This window comes from Haliaeetus leucocephalus, unplaced genomic scaffold (assembly GCF_000737465.1).
Source record: "Haliaeetus leucocephalus isolate CR32 unplaced genomic scaffold, Haliaeetus_leucocephalus-4.0 Scaffold656, whole genome shotgun sequence".
NCBI classification, from domain to species: domain Eukaryota; kingdom Metazoa; phylum Chordata; class Aves; order Accipitriformes; family Accipitridae; genus Haliaeetus; species Haliaeetus leucocephalus.
Genome location: NW_010973092.1, coordinates 6,893,446 through 6,907,508, shown reverse-complemented (window position 1 = coordinate 6,907,508; position 14,063 = coordinate 6,893,446). Strand labels below are relative to the sequence as shown.

The window sequence follows — 14,063 nt, the reverse complement described above, 5'->3', positions numbered from 1 at the left end:
AGGCGCGCCCGGCGGAGCGGGGCGCTAGGCCGCAGGCGAGCCGGGGGCTGGCGTAGCTGGGCGCCCGGGGAAGGGCCGGAGCTCACGGCTGGGGGCGGAGGAGGGGGGAGGCAGGGCCGCGGCTCTGTGCTCGGCCGAGGCTGCGGGAGGCGGCTGCGGGCCTCCTCCCGCCCGCTGGCCCCTGAGCGGCCGGGGCTGTGTCCAGTGCGGCCTCAGGTGAGCGCTGAAGAGCAGCGGGCTCGTTGCTCCGAGGTCAGTATCGGCCGTAACAGCGCCCAGGGCTCGGTGTTTGCTCTGTCTGTCCTGTGGGTATCGCTGGGCTTTATGGACCCCAGCTGGGGACGGTAATGTCCATGGAGCCTCTCGCTGGCTGTCAGGAAGGGGATGTGGCTCTGTCAGAGTGGCTGTGTAGGCCTTGATTTAACTGTCAGTGCTCAGGGCTGTTTTCTGTGGAGGGGACCGTCGGTCTGAGGCCTGTGGGTGAAAGTAGGTCGTGCTTGGGTTGATTTCCTTAATGAAGTCACTAGACTTCTCCAGGGTGCCAGTTGTAGCTGGTATTTGGCAGGAGAGGGCAATAGGGAACTTTCTTCCTGTGCTCCGGAGCAGTTGCAGGGGATCCCCAGCCACCTAACCAAGCACTGCTGACTGCCATGTCTGCCACCTTTCGTGGCTGGGTGTAAGCTTCAGAGGCAGAAGACTTACTTGGGCTAGTCCCAAGGATGTGGTTAGGAGACCAATAACAAGGAAGAACCCAAGCTAGTATTTGAAAGGTCTGCAGAGTCAGAGTTTTGTGACAGTACCCGGGTCTTTAATAATTGTTTGGCTAGGTATTTTCTTTCCATAAAGTCATATAAACAAGCAAGGAGAAGCTCTTAGCATTGTTGGTTATCAAGGAAAGGGGCTCCCTGTGCTGCAGCAGTGCCTGGGGACATCAGCTGCCATGAAGCACAGCTTAGGTAGCTTCTACTGTGAAGTGCTGCAGGAGAGACCCCACTAAACAGTTGTGGGTGGTGACCTGCCTGCCAGCACACAGCAAAGCTCGGAATCTTGGGTTTTGTAAGTCCACTTGTACCCCAAAATTACTACTTGTGTTCTGCCAACGGTAACTCATTTATCTTGCTTGGTAAAAGGTTGCAGTAGCAGGGAATTTCCTAAAATCCTGTAAGAGAATGCTGAAAAATCCACCATCACTCGTACTTTGGTTGTTGTTCAGAAATGGCACCTCGTAAGGGCAAGGAGAAGAAGGAAGAACAGGTCATCAGCTTGGGACCTCAGGTTGCTGAAGGAGAAAACGTGTTCGGCGTCTGCCATATCTTTGCTTCCTTCAATGATACTTTCGTCCATGTGACTGATCTCTCTGGCAAGTGAGTATTGAATGCCAGTCAACTCCCTGCAGTACCTGGCTCCTTTCATTTTGAAAACAGAAATCAGATTTGGCTAGGGGTTCCAACAAAATCCTTGAGCTTCTGCTGAGTTGTAAGATAAGATTGTGTGCATACATGAACATAGGCCAGATGGCTTGGTGTGCTCCTCTGTGATGAATGTTGTGCTCAAGGTACTGGATGGCAGCTTATTCATCCTGTAACACTCAAAATACCTGGTTCTGTCTGTACCCAGAAGCTGGTTTGTGGGAAGGAAAGAGGAAGGGCTTTTTTCTGAATGTCTTCTTTCCCTTTTGTAGGGAAACCATCTGCCGTGTGACTGGTGGCATGAAGGTGAAGGCAGACAGAGATGAGTCTTCTCCCTACGCAGCTATGCTGGCAGCCCAGGATGTTGCCCAGAGGTGCAAGGAACTGGGCATCACTGCCCTGCACATCAAGCTGCGTGCTACCGGTGGAAATAGGTATGTTGGAGGGGCTGGGCTCAGCATTGCCAGAGGATGTGTCTGGTCTTGGATCCGTGCCAGATTGCACCACATCCCTTCTTTGCACTGCCTCAGTTGGTAAGGTAGATGCACCCTGTGAACTTGGCTTTAAACTTGACCTGAAGGATGTCTGTCACTTTGTATGGTGACTGGCTGTTGTCATGTCACTGAGAATCTGGAACTCATTCTGAATGGGCGTCTTCAGTTGACTGGAGTTAGGGTATGCTCTTATTTAGTTGGTGGTGGATGGGGAGGTGCTGTCAAACTTGGAGATGTGTTAGCTTGGAATGACAGTGAAGTGCCTGTCTGGTGGCTGATTGTGAATGGTTTGGGTCTGGGGACAGGAGGAGGGTGAGTTCTGGTATCTGGATGTTTTGGGCTGGGGAAACTGTGATTTTAATATTATCAGTTGTTTGTGAACTGTGTTCAACTCCTAAATCGCTTAAGGGATTATTGGTTCTGACTGTCTCCTCCAGGACCAAGACTCCTGGACCTGGTGCTCAGTCAGCACTGAGAGCTCTGGCCCGATCTGGAATGAAGATCGGCCGCATTGGTGAGTGATGGAGAAAATGATAGCTAGATGTGTATGTCATGGTATATCAGCACAGAGCCTTGTTACTTTGGAGACAAAAAAAAAGAAAAACAAAACCATGTTTTTCTTGGCCTCTGTCAGATGGCACTGAAGGTGTGATTTAATTTAAACAGATTCTTAAATTGACAATTCACCAGGAGGTGGCATAAACAGACTTGAGAAACCAAGTTTCTGTCTGCACGATAAACCCCAGCTGCACAGCAGGATGCTGCTGCTCCTCTGACATAACAGCATTTGTGCCAGAGCTGTTGAGTCGCCTAGAAAGAGTGTGACTCAGTAATCATGGAATTCCTCCAACTGTTTGAGAGACAGTCCCAAACTTCGTAGGGGAGTCACAAGAAGCAGTGGTGCTGGCTGCTCTGAAAGCTGCATCAAGCACCCTCTGTTTCTTTGGAAATGCTGTGGCTGCTTGGTTTAAGTGGATTGGGAGATGGGGATTTTTGCTTCCTAAGCATTAAATCACTGGGTACCCAGCCCTCAGCGAGTTCACGAATATCTGCACTCCCGTGGAGTGTTTCTTCTGCCTGTGTGTGGCTCCTGTGGTGACTGACTACTGAGGTGCAGCCGTGGGATCTTGGGGTGACTGCTGCGGTTGGGTGGCTGTGCCCGGTTGGTTTCTTGGGGTATCTCTGGAAAGTAACTGTGTGTTTTTGGGTTTTCTTCTCCCCGCAGAGGATGTCACCCCCATCCCCTCTGACAGTACTCGCAGAAAGGGTGGTCGCCGTGGACGTCGTCTGTAAACAATGCTGCACCTTTCGTTATTAAAGCTCTCTTTTAAACCTCTTCTCAGCTGTGTGTTTTCTTACTGAGGTATGCTCAGAAGTTGAGTGGCTTTAGTTTAATTACATCCGCCAATGGCTTATGCTCTGAAGCTGGGCTTCTGGTTTGTGTTGGGGTTAGTACTGCTGCAGCAGAGGTGCTTTTGTATTACATGGGAAAAGCTTCTAAAAGCACTGGAATTACAGCTCCCTCAGCTGCTCTGTTTATGTATTTATACTTCCAGAGGTATTTAAGAAAAGTGACTCCTTGCTTCTTAGTCATGCCCTGCTTCCCGCACTGGTGTTTGCCCTCCACGGAATGTGCTGCCATCACCTGGAATAAGTACCCATTTCCACCTTTGCCAGTGTTCCTCTTCCTAGCTCTCCAGGCTTTGAAGTCGCTCCTGTTCCTGCTGCTTCCTCGGCTGTAACAAGATTTTAGACCAAGACGAGATTCATGGGCATACAATACTTGAGAAGTGTAGATTAAGTTAGGTGGGTTCTGTATGCTCGTGGTTAAAATAGCTGTGGCTTCTACAGCTTGAGAGAGAGAGATGAAATTGTCAAAGTTCCTCCTGTGCAGTGGTGATGTCAGCCCTCATACAGTGCAGTGCCTGTTTGTACATGGGTCTGTCTTGCGCTATCCTGCGATAGGTAGGTAGGAGTTTATTGCAGTTGGCTACAACTCATAGTGCTTTCCCTTGTTTAGTGGAACTCTTGGCAATGAGCGAGTGAGCTCATCTGGAGCTGGTAAAGTGTTTGCCCAGGAATACTTGCAGTCAGGTTTAAGTGATGGTTATTTATCAGAATGGGTTGAAAAACCTTAGGGTTCTTAGCACAGTTACATGGCAAATAGTAGTCCTATATGTGATGTGGTGTGGCCTGTAAAATGAAGCTGGAAGGTGGTGCTCTGATGTCCTGGGGTCCTGGACAAGGTCTGCCTCCAGATCCTGAGGCTTGAGACCCTCACCGCTTTCGCAGGGGCTCTTTCCCACACCTTTGCATCTTAAAACACTTTACAGGGGATTCCTTTACCTGCCCGCTTCTGAGCCTCCCTCCCCTCATGGGAAAGGATGCTTTGGCTGATGGTGGTGTTGGAGGTGCTCTGCTCTCAAAGCAGTCTCTGTTCTGGTAAAGTTACTTAGCCTGGACTGGATCCAGGAGATGTTGCTTCTGTCAAGCTTGGTCTTCAGTTGTCAAGCCCTAGCTCTTGCACAGTACAAGGGGATGAGTTTCACAGAGGAGGAAACCAGGCTGTCTGATCTGAAGCCATGGTGCCTCTCGATCTAAATAGTGAAAACTACTTGGATGCTTGTGGTTTCAAAGTGAGTCATGATCTCTTGGAGGTGTCCTTGCTGTGGAAAAGAAAGCTGGGCTCGTGAGCAAGCTAACTACTGCTGGGTTTTCTGCAAACCGTTGCTTAATACATGACTTCCCCTTTCTGTGGAAAAAATCTCTGCCTGGACAGATGTTCCTAAGCCAGCATTTCCCTTGGCGCAGCCATAGTGTTTTATTTGCAATTTTATATGTGGCCATGGAAAACTTTAGAATAAACTTCCCTTACTGTCTTAGAAGTGCACTATTTGCTGTTCAAATCACAGTTTTCCTGTAGTTAAAGTGTTCTTTAAACTCTGTGAAGAGGAGGTGCTGAAAAAATGAAACCAGCGGTGGCTCAGCCAGCATGGAGCTGAACTGAGGAGGGAACAGGGCAGAGGACTGCAGCAGAGCAGGATGCTGTTTGCAGGAGGCAAAGGTGTGGCATGTTACTAACAGCTCATCAGTTTGTTTTGGTTTGGGTTTTTTATTTTATTTTATTAATATACTCGTAGATAAAGTGAAACCTGTTGCTGTTCTGGTATGTGTTACTTTGTCCCAGGTGACATTCATGTGGCTACTTCACAGGGTACATTTGGCGAGAGCTCTACAGGAACATAAAATCCAACGCAGGACCTTTGCAGCAGTACAAATTTAACAGACCGGGCTCATCTCTTTTGGGTGCAGTTTGTGACGTTTTCTGCTCCGTTCTGTCTCCCTTCTGCTGCCCACCAAGGCAGAGCACAGCCGGCCTGGTGCAGGAAAGTTTAGCCCTGCAGTGTTTAAGGGCAGATGTGGCAGTGGGAAGGTGTCTGCTCAGTACCGCTCCGAGGGCGCAAGAAGGGAAGCGGCTTTTTATCTGGCTGGTGGGTTCTCCCCATGTAGCAGTGTCGGGCTGATCTCCGGGCAGCACGGACCTGGCTGGCACCTGGTGGCAATGAGCCTTGTGGTGGCATTGGTCTTGCTCGGCTCTGGAGAGGAGGTTGCTGAAGCACCAGCTGGGACCTTCATGTCTAACCTGAGGCAGGAGGAACACAGACCTACTGCCCTGCTTGGTGTATCCTCCCCTGGGGAGGTTTTCTGGGGCTTGCACAGGTGGCAGGAGCTTTGCCCAGCACAGGAAGGTGGATTTGCTTTATTAGCCCTTAATCTTTGGAAGCAGGAGCTCTGCTGGGTGTGCAGGGCTGTCAAGGCTGAGCTGCTGTAAGCCCAGCCCATGCCACTTGCTGCCCTTGCTGTGCTGTGGGCAGAGTGTTTGTTCCCTGACCTTGCTGTACAATTAATGGCAAAAATAGCTTTTATTTCTTAGCTGATCTGAAGTCTTTGAAACAACTTCCCGTGTTGGTGTAAACCCCCCGAGGGAAGAAATGGTGAATAAGGAAGAGAAACCGGAGAGCCAAGCAGGTTGCTGCATGGAGCAGGCTGCCTGGCACACATCCCAGGGCTGTATGGAGGGAAAGACTCTCCTGGCTGAGTGGTGTGGATGGGTTTCATGGCTCTTGCCGGTCCCTGCCCCTCCCCAGCTGGCCTGTCTTGTGTGATTTGGCGAGGAACTGCGTCACCTGCAAATCCCCTGCAGCTGGGTGATGGCTCCCTGCCTCCGGCTGCATGGGTGGGAGATGTGTGGCTGCCCACCCTGTGTCTCCCTGGCAGGGATGCTCGTCCTACCGAGGGCACGGGGCTTCTTGGGGGTTGCAGTCCATCCCCAGAGACGGGTCTGTGTTTGCTGGGGAGCCCTGTGGCTCGGCCGTTCCCCTTGGGTTTGCCTGGGGCTGATCCTGTGCTGCCAAGGGTGTCTTCTCACCTGCAGTGAGAAATGTGGGTTTGTTCACCAAATGTCAGTCTGTGCAGGATCTGCGGGCTGTGAGATGGAGCCTCGGCTGGTAATGAATGGCTTCACATGAATGCCTGCGGGGTTATTTCCGCCTCCCTGCCCAAAATAATTGCTCTGCCGGCTTGGGTCAAGGTTCCCAGAGAACAGGCACGTCTGAGCTGAGTCCTGAAACTGCTCCTTGCTCCAGATGGCTTCTTTTCGCCCCCAAAAGACAGCTGGTTCCCCAGCCTCCTGTCATGGTGCTTGTCAAGTTTTTCATGGGCAGCACAAAATGCACACAAATATGAAGCCTCGGGGGTGACAGGGTGGTGACGAGCCTGTGCTGGGTCTGGGTGCCGGCCTCAGGCTATGGAAGAAAGAGAGGGGTATAAGGCAGGCTGAAAGCTGCTCTGTAAAAAGGTCTGCATCTTCCCAGGAAAATCAATGTACAGACTTAAAACACGTTAAATGCCACAGCCCTGTGCAGAAAGGCATGGCTGGGGGGGAAGTACTGAAGAAGTTAATGGAAATGTCTGTGTGCAGAGAGAGGTCTGATTTGGTGCTGACAGTCCCCAGCTGGGCTTGGGGCCGGGGGCTCAGCCTGCCTGGGGGGGGAGCAGGGCTCTCCCCCACCCCCCAGTTTATCGCCTGTGTTTGTGGTTTGCAGAGTTGGGCCCAGCTCCATGAAGTCGTGGGGGGGTTTGCTCTCGAGTTCCTGTTCAGCCTTTCCTTAGTTCCCCTTAGGGCTAAGGCTGGTCACGGAATGTGTCTGGAGCATGGCCCCAGGGTGGGGGGCTTGGGGCAGTGAGCAGCTGAGCACAGGCTGGGGCTGCAAGAAAAACCCATGTCCCCCCAAACCCCCCAGTGCCCACCGTGGGCTGAGAGCGAGGGGAGAGCTGAAAAATTTATGGAAGGGTTTTATGTGCTTTTTTCTTCTTCTTTTTTCCCCCCTCTTTTTTTTTCCCCCTTGTTTTTTTAAAACACCTCAGATATGGTTTCTAAATGTAGCATCCCCTAAAAAAAGCAGCAGATAAGTTATTTGTCTTCAAAATAGCCTGTGGGGAGGAATGCAGGTGGGGGCAGGAGCTGGGGACACAGGTGGCCTGGGGTGAGGCTGATGGACATCCTTGGGCAGAGGGTCTGTGCACCCCTGGGTGCCCCCGGGACTTTCCCAGCTGGGTCACATGAGCCTGGGGATGGGACAGGGGTCCGAGCACCGAGGCCCTTCCCCTGCATGGGGGCTGCGATTTCCCACCTGGGAAGCCAGAGCATCGTCCCACCAGTGCCTGCTTCTCCTCCAGAAACAGTATCTGCCAGGAGACCCTGCCCCGCTCCTTAGAAATGCTTTTAGGTTATTCCTTAATCCTGCTCTCCCAGCGCGCTGCCAGGGACTGACCATGCCATCCCTGCCATCGGGATGGCTCTGGGATTGACCCCAGGAGAAGGGATGGAGCCTGGAGCTGAAGAAACCTGCCCGTGCTCACCCCAATCTTGCCACTTTCTGGCCCTTGGGCCACGCATGAGGAAGTTTGCCTGGTAACTAGTGATGCCCCGATGGATTGCTTTTCATTTCACGCTTGGAATTTCACTTTTGGCTGAACCCGGGCCTCGGTTGTGCTGGGTCCTGACACTGGAGTCGGCTCGGTGCTGGGTGCGGCGTGCCCGCCAAGGCCAAGCCCCACGGCACAGCGCTGGCATCGGGGATGTGTTACACCTGGGCTGCCCTGGGTCTTTGTGTAAAATCACCTAAAATCAGCATTATGGGGGTGGATGGCTGCTCTCGCCCACTTAGCACTAGCAGGGCTGTGGGGTGGGCTGGGAACCCACGCTGCCCCACTCCCACTGGTGCTTTGGGGGTCACCCACCTTGAGGGGCTGCTTCTCCTCTCTCGGGTTTGGGGGTTCAGCCCCCCTAAAGCTGCTGCAGGCAGGGCGAGGGGGGTGCTGCAAGAGGGAGAGGGGCTTGAAAACACTTGGTGGTCCTTTAATCATTACCCCCTCAGCCTGAGAGGTGCTGGCCAAGAACCCCCACCCAGGGGGGGTCCAAAGTGACCCTCGAGGTGGGGTCTGGGCCAAAGTGCAGCTTTTCCTTGGCAGCAAAGGTGAGTGAGGAGGGGTGTACCCTGACGGCATGCCCCCACGGAGGGTCCTGCTTAGCCTTTGGTGTGGGGAGCCCTCCCCACGGCATCCCACCTCTGCATCCCACCTCCTGCTTCCTTCCTCCCCCATTGCCTCCCATCTCCACATCCCATGTACCTGTACCCCATATCCCACCTCCTGCCTCTCCGGGGGTACCAGACCCCCCCAGGCCCATGGTACCGGGTGTCACCAGGCTGGGTGTCGTGACCTGCCCGTGGCCGTGGGGTGGGAAGCAATGCCCCACGAAGTGTCTGCCGTGCTCACGGCCGGATCCAGCATAATTTCTGGATCGGAGACCTTCTGAACAGAGGTCTGCCTGGCAACAGGTGATGCAGGCACCAGCAGCCAATGGGGCTTTTTTTTTTTGTCCCCCCCCAGGAGGTGGCAGGGCAGGGTGGGGACCTGGGGGGGTATTTCCAGCGACAGCACTGGGGGTTGTTCATTGCCCATCGGTGTGCTGACAGCGAAGCCATGGCTGAGGAGCAGCGGGACCTCATCTCCGACCGCGGCAGCAGCGTGCTCAACCCTGGGGACAACCAGAGGTGCCGCTGTTGGGGGCACGGGGATGGGGGCCGTGGGGTCAAGGGGGCACGGGGAGGGCGAAGCGGGCACGATGGGGACATGGGGAAGAGGGGACGTTGCGTGGCGGTTGGGTGGAAGGGGGTAGAGTTGGGCCAAGGGGGCTCAGAGTGACTACGGGGCGGAAGGTGGGGTCACGCTGTGGCTGCGGGGCACTGTGGACCCAAGGGGGCTGTGGGGTGGCTATGGGGTGGAAGGGGCCGGAGCGTGGCTGTGGGGCGGGCAGGGGCACAGGGTGGCCGTGGAGGTTGAGGAAGGGGGTCGCTGTATCTCGGGGGTGGATGGGGAGGTGGCATGGCTATGGGGTGGACCGGTTCACAGCGTAGCTATGGGGCAGACGGGGGCATGGCGCATCTGTGGGGCAGAGGGGCTGGAGTCACGGCTGCGGGCCGGATGGAGGAACAGCGTGGCTGTGGGGCAGGCGGGCTGATGACGTGGCTATGGGGCAGGCGGGGCAGAAGATGGTTATGGGGCAGGCAGCGACATGGCACAGACCCAGCTTTGTGGGGCCACTCCCCGTGTCCCCAACCAGCCCCCATCTCCCAACCTCTTTGGGCCCCCCACCAAACCACTTCCAGCCAATCAGAAGCCCGGGAGCTCTGCCATCATCAGTCACCAGGCAGACATCTGTCCAGCCAGTCCCGCTCGGGACATGGCCTGCAGCAGCAGTGGCAGCCCGGCAGCACCCACGGGTGTCCCCACCTCGTCGGGCAGTGGAGGCAGGTGGTGGCTTTCTGGGGCACCACCGCACCCCACCAATGCCCCGTTCACCCCGGCGGGGCAGGATCTGGCCCGGGGAGGCCTTGGCAGCATGGCAGGCGGCCGCCTGGTGCTTGGCTTTGCCTTCCCTTGGCATCCCAGTGCCATGGCAGCACTTCGACGCCCACCTGCCCGGCCGGCCTCTGCGCTCGGGGTGCCCCGCGCCTTCGCTTTTTGCACGAAATTTTAAAAATTAAGTGCAATCCGGCATCCTGTCGGGTATGTCCTCAGCCCCCCGGGACCAGCAAGGCTTCAGGTGGCTTCATCAGCCCACAAAAGGCGATGCCCAGAGCGATGCCGTACCCCAAAATCCCCTGGCAGTGCCCTGCCCGCAGCCCCGTGTGCCCACACGCTCCCCGGGTACCCCTCCAGGGCCTCCCCTCCCCCTCGCCCCCGCAGTGGGTTTCGGTTCCCCCAGTGCGGAGGAGTGACCTTCACGCTGAGATTTCACTTCTGCACGCCCGCGACAGGGGAATTTGCATTTGTCTGGCTGCAAACCCCCCGGGAGGGGGGGTGTTTGTGGTGGTGCGGGGTGGCGGGGGGGTGACATGGGCTGCAGGAGGTGTTTTGGGGGGAATGATGATGGCAGGGTATGAGGACATCTCCTGCTGCCGGTGGCTGGGGCTGAGCTCTCTCTCTGTGTCCTGCAGGTCTGCGTGGGGCCGCAAAGCCGCCCTCTCCACGCTTTCCATCTTGGTGGCCCTGCTGATCGCCGGCCAGGCTGTCACTGTCTACTTTGTCTACCAGCAGAGCGGGCAGATCAGCAAGCTGACCAAGACCTCCCAGACCCTGCAGCTGGAGGCACTCCAGAGGAAGCTGCCCACCAGTCAGTAGCCCTGTGGGCACCAGTGGGGGGTGGTGGTGGTGGTGGTGGCCAGGCAGAGGGGATGGGTCCCCCCTGGACCACCCAACCCAGCGCCCCTCACGTCGCTCCTTCCTCGGCAGGTGCCAAGCCAGTGAGCAAGATGAGGATGAATCTAGACATGCCTCTAGCCATGAGGGTCCTGCCTCTTGCCCCCTCTGCAGACAAGATGGTAAGAGATGCCCACGGCTGCTTGGCACTGGCTGCTGGCGGCTGCCCTCAGGGCTCGCTGCCAGCCCTTGCACTCATGCTGTCCCTTTGCCTTTTCTCTTGAGAACATGGCCCCTCCTAGCAACAAAACCGAGGACCAAGTGAAGCACCTGCTGCTGGTAAGGTCCCCCGCTCCCCCACCGATCCCATAGCTGCCACCCCTTGAGCTGCAGAAGGCAACGGGACCTTCTGCTTCCAGCTTGTTGTCTCTTGGCTGGGTCTGGGGTTTCTTGGGGTGCTCAGAGTTGGTGGGAGCTCATGGCCTCCTGCAATGTCCATCTGGCTGATACAAGCAGAGCTTCAACCCCCCCCGCCTCATTTTTCTTTGCCCTGTCTCACCGTGGTGGTCACTCTGCAGCAAGCAGACCCCAGGAAGATGTTCCCGGAGCTGAAGGACAACCTGATGGACAACCTGAAGAGCCTGAAGAAGACCATGACTGATGCAGACTGGAAGGTCAGTGCTTGCTGCCATCCTACTCTTCCCCTTCCAGGAGCACCCCGCTTTGGGGAGGGATTGGGGTGTCCACACCTGGAAAAACAAAGTTCTGCTTGAGCCAGGCTTGGGTTACTCCCACCCCAAGGAAGGTGGTGGTGCTCACGACCTTCCTTGGCCCAAGGTGGAGCTTGCGGCACGGCTCCCCCCATGGTGTACCCCCCCTGTGCTGGTTAACACGCTGGTTCCTCTTGTTGCAGTCCTTTGAATCCTGGATGCACAAGTGGCTGCTGTTTGAAATGGCCAAGAACCCCAAGCCGGAGGATCATAAGGCGATCCCAGCGGAGAAAGGTATCAGGGAAGGGGGCTGCTGAGCTGGGGAGGGTTGGGACTGGCCCTTTGGGAGCAACCACCCCCTAGGAGGTGCCAGCATGGGGCTTCCCAAAGGCAACTGAACCCTCTGTCCCCTGACTGGTCACGGACCCTTTTGTTCCATGGGGAACCTCTTGGTGGTGACCTTTTAGGACATCACAGAGCCACTGCCCGTTGCCTGCAGGGCATTTGGGATGAGCAAATATCTGAAAAGCTGGAGCAGCACACCAAATCCTCAGTCCTTGGCTATCCCAAGAGCTTTAGAAAGGTCACCAGGATGGGGCTTGTTCACCTTTTAAATTTAATTTAACTGCTTCTGGATTAAAAAGCTCCCGCTGAGGCTGCCAAGCAGCAGAAGGGCCCGAGGGGCTCATGGTGTCTCCCCTTTGTTTTTTATTGCCCTAGTGCAAACTAAGTGCCAGGTGGAGGCCAATTTTGGGGGTGTCCAGCCGGGTCGCTTCCGCCCACAGTGCGATGAGAACGGCGACTACCTGCCCAAGCAGTGCAATGCTGCCACAGGCTACTGCTGGTGCTCCTACAAAAATGGCACCAGGATTGAGGGCACTGCTACTCGGAAAAAGCTGGACTGCCCCGGTAGGTCGCCAGGGAGGGGATGGAGGAGAGGAATGAGCAGTGTGCATGGATGCTGCCCCATTTTGCTTGCAATTAGGGAGAAGGAGAGCTGCCAGGGAGAGGAGAGGAGGGTGCCCAAGTGCTGGAGGGCATCCCTCACCCCCCTCTGATGCCAGCATGTTAAGGCTGGAGGGGACCCTAAAAACCACAGCCCTCCTTGGGTAGCTGCAGCTAGAGCCAAGGCATGCAGTCGCAGTTTTCTATGAGCTCCCCCCTTGCCCCCAAACCCGCAGCTCCACCCATGGATGTAGGCTCTCCCCCACTGCCCTCAGAGGGGTAGGGACGATGGGGCAGCTCCAGGTATCCATCACCCACGTCCTGCCCTCCCTCTGCAGGTGCTGCTGTTGCTGCTGCCACCACCACTGTGGACCCAGAGGAGATGATCTTCTCCGGGGTGGACGCGTACCAGCTGGGTGCAGAGAAAGGTGAGAGTCCAAGCACAGTTGTGGGACTGGGAAGGGGAAAGCCCTGGGGGCTGGGGCAGAGGAGGTGGGGGAGCTGGGGGAGGTACTGGTCCACCCCCAAGAGCCAGGGCAGCACTGAAGTACCGCTGGGGAGGCCGAGGTTGTGATGGAGACAGAGCAAAAGCAGCCTGGGCTGTGGGAGGTCCTGGAGCCGTCTTACTGATTCCCTCCTCTTTCCCCAACAGCCAAGTAGAAGAGGATGCCAGCGGATGCCTGTCCCGTCTTCAGCATCCCAGCTCACATGTTTTATTATTTTTGTTCTATTTCATTTCTGCTCTTACATTGCTTTTCCAAGGCGATTAACAATGGGCACCCCTGCCCCTCAAGGCACCGATTGTGACCCTTCCCCTGCTGCAGATGGGGCTGAGCTGCCACCAGGATCAGTGCTAGAGGCAAAGTGTTCCCTCACAGGGTGGGTAAAGCAGGCTGGAAAATTATTTCAACTATGTCAGACCCATAAACCCTGTTCCATTTTCCTCATCGGCATCCCTCAGCAGCCACGCAGCAGCAGGTGCAGAGCTCACCCCTGCTGAAGAATGAGCCCTTAATGCTTTCTTACTCTGAACATTAAAAGCAACAAAACAACCTCCACCAGCTTCTTAACTGACCCCCGTAGGTTGAAGCCCTGTTAGATTACTAGAGGGTAGTTTTGTAGAGAAGACATTCACCTTCAGCTTTTGCCTTCACGCTCGATAACAGCCACAGCAGTGGGTAACAGCAGGCAGAGGAGCTGACCCTGGAGTCAGAGGGGCTTCTAATTTTTCTGAATATATCTGATAGTTCCTTTATAAATGATCTCACAAGCTAATTATTTCTAATAAACTTTTGAATAAGAAAGCCTTGTAAGCAACTCCAGCAGTGCAGTGCTTGCGAACAGTTTACAGCTGTCCTAGGTTAAAAATAAATGAATCTTAAGAAAAAAGGGAACATCTGTGCCCCCACCCAGGATCACATATATTCCTTGCCACATTCCTGGCCCATCACTTGTTCAATCTTCCCTGCACCCTGGGGTCCCCCTGCGCCTAGCACAACCCAAGAGGCTGAAGTCACTTTTAAGTGAGTTGCAGCATGGGGCGTGGGGGGAGAGGAGAGCAGTCCCCTGTGCCAGGAGCCATCTCCCTTCTGCACCCGGATTGCGCCGGTGTGAAGGTGGCAGCCAGAGAGCTCTGCCCTCACCAGCAGAGCCTGGAGCCAGGCTGCACAGCATGGCAGGGAGGATCAGAAGGGGATCTGGTCCCTTTTTTCCTCACGTCCTAAACCCCCGGGCTGGTG

The 14,063-nt window shown here is 55.4% G+C and overlaps 2 protein-coding genes across 4 annotated transcripts in view; both read left to right on the top strand.

The window, feature by feature from the left end:
• The window catches only part of RPS14 (ribosomal protein S14), a 3,542-nt gene extending 303 nt beyond the window's left edge, over nt 1-3,239 (top strand). For both annotated transcript variants that reach the window (XM_010578942.1, XM_010578943.1), the window contains exons 2-5: nt 1,214-1,364; nt 1,682-1,843; nt 2,341-2,417; nt 3,129-3,239. In XM_010578942.1, the coding sequence (XP_010577244.1) occupies nt 1,216-1,364; nt 1,682-1,843; nt 2,341-2,417; nt 3,129-3,196 (456 nt within the window). In that variant the 5' untranslated portion in view covers nt 1,214-1,215 and the 3' untranslated portion in view covers nt 3,197-3,239. The remainder of the gene's footprint in view (nt 1-1,213; nt 1,365-1,681; nt 1,844-2,340; nt 2,418-3,128) is intronic.
• Nucleotides 3,240-8,884: 5,645 nt separating this feature from the next.
• On the top strand, nt 8,885-14,056 carry CD74 (CD74 molecule, major histocompatibility complex, class II invariant chain). 2 transcript variants are annotated; one of them, XM_010578940.1, is made up of 9 exons: nt 8,885-9,021; nt 10,468-10,643; nt 10,763-10,851; nt 10,955-11,008; nt 11,248-11,343; nt 11,583-11,673; nt 12,100-12,288; nt 12,663-12,753; nt 12,975-14,056. In XM_010578940.1, the coding sequence occupies exons 1-9, from the start codon at nt 8,951-8,953 to the stop codon at nt 12,982-12,984; spliced, it is 867 nt and encodes a 288-aa protein (XP_010577242.1). In that variant the 5' UTR covers nt 8,885-8,950; the 3' UTR covers nt 12,985-14,056. The 2 variants fall into 2 exon arrangements, with proteins under 2 accessions (XP_010577242.1, XP_010577243.1); XM_010578941.1 differs by lacking the exon at nt 12,100-12,288 and having other exon boundaries at nt 8,887-9,021.
• Nucleotides 14,057-14,063: the final 7 nt, after the last annotated feature.

What these genes read in the sequence shown, in the direction of transcription:
- CD74 (XM_010578940.1), top strand. Translation starts at nt 8,951, where the DNA reads ATGGCTGAGGAGCAGCGGGACCTCATCTCCGACCGCGGCAGCAGCGTG. An exon ending in AACCCTGGGGACAACCAGAG is followed by an intron (nt 9,022 to 10,467) that starts GTGCCGCTGTTG and finishes TGTGTCCTGCAG; the next exon opens with GTCTGCGTGGGGCCGCAAAG. An exon ending in AAGTGAAGCACCTGCTGCTG is followed by an intron (nt 11,009 to 11,247) that starts GTAAGGTCCCCC and finishes GTCACTCTGCAG; the next exon opens with CAAGCAGACCCCAGGAAGAT.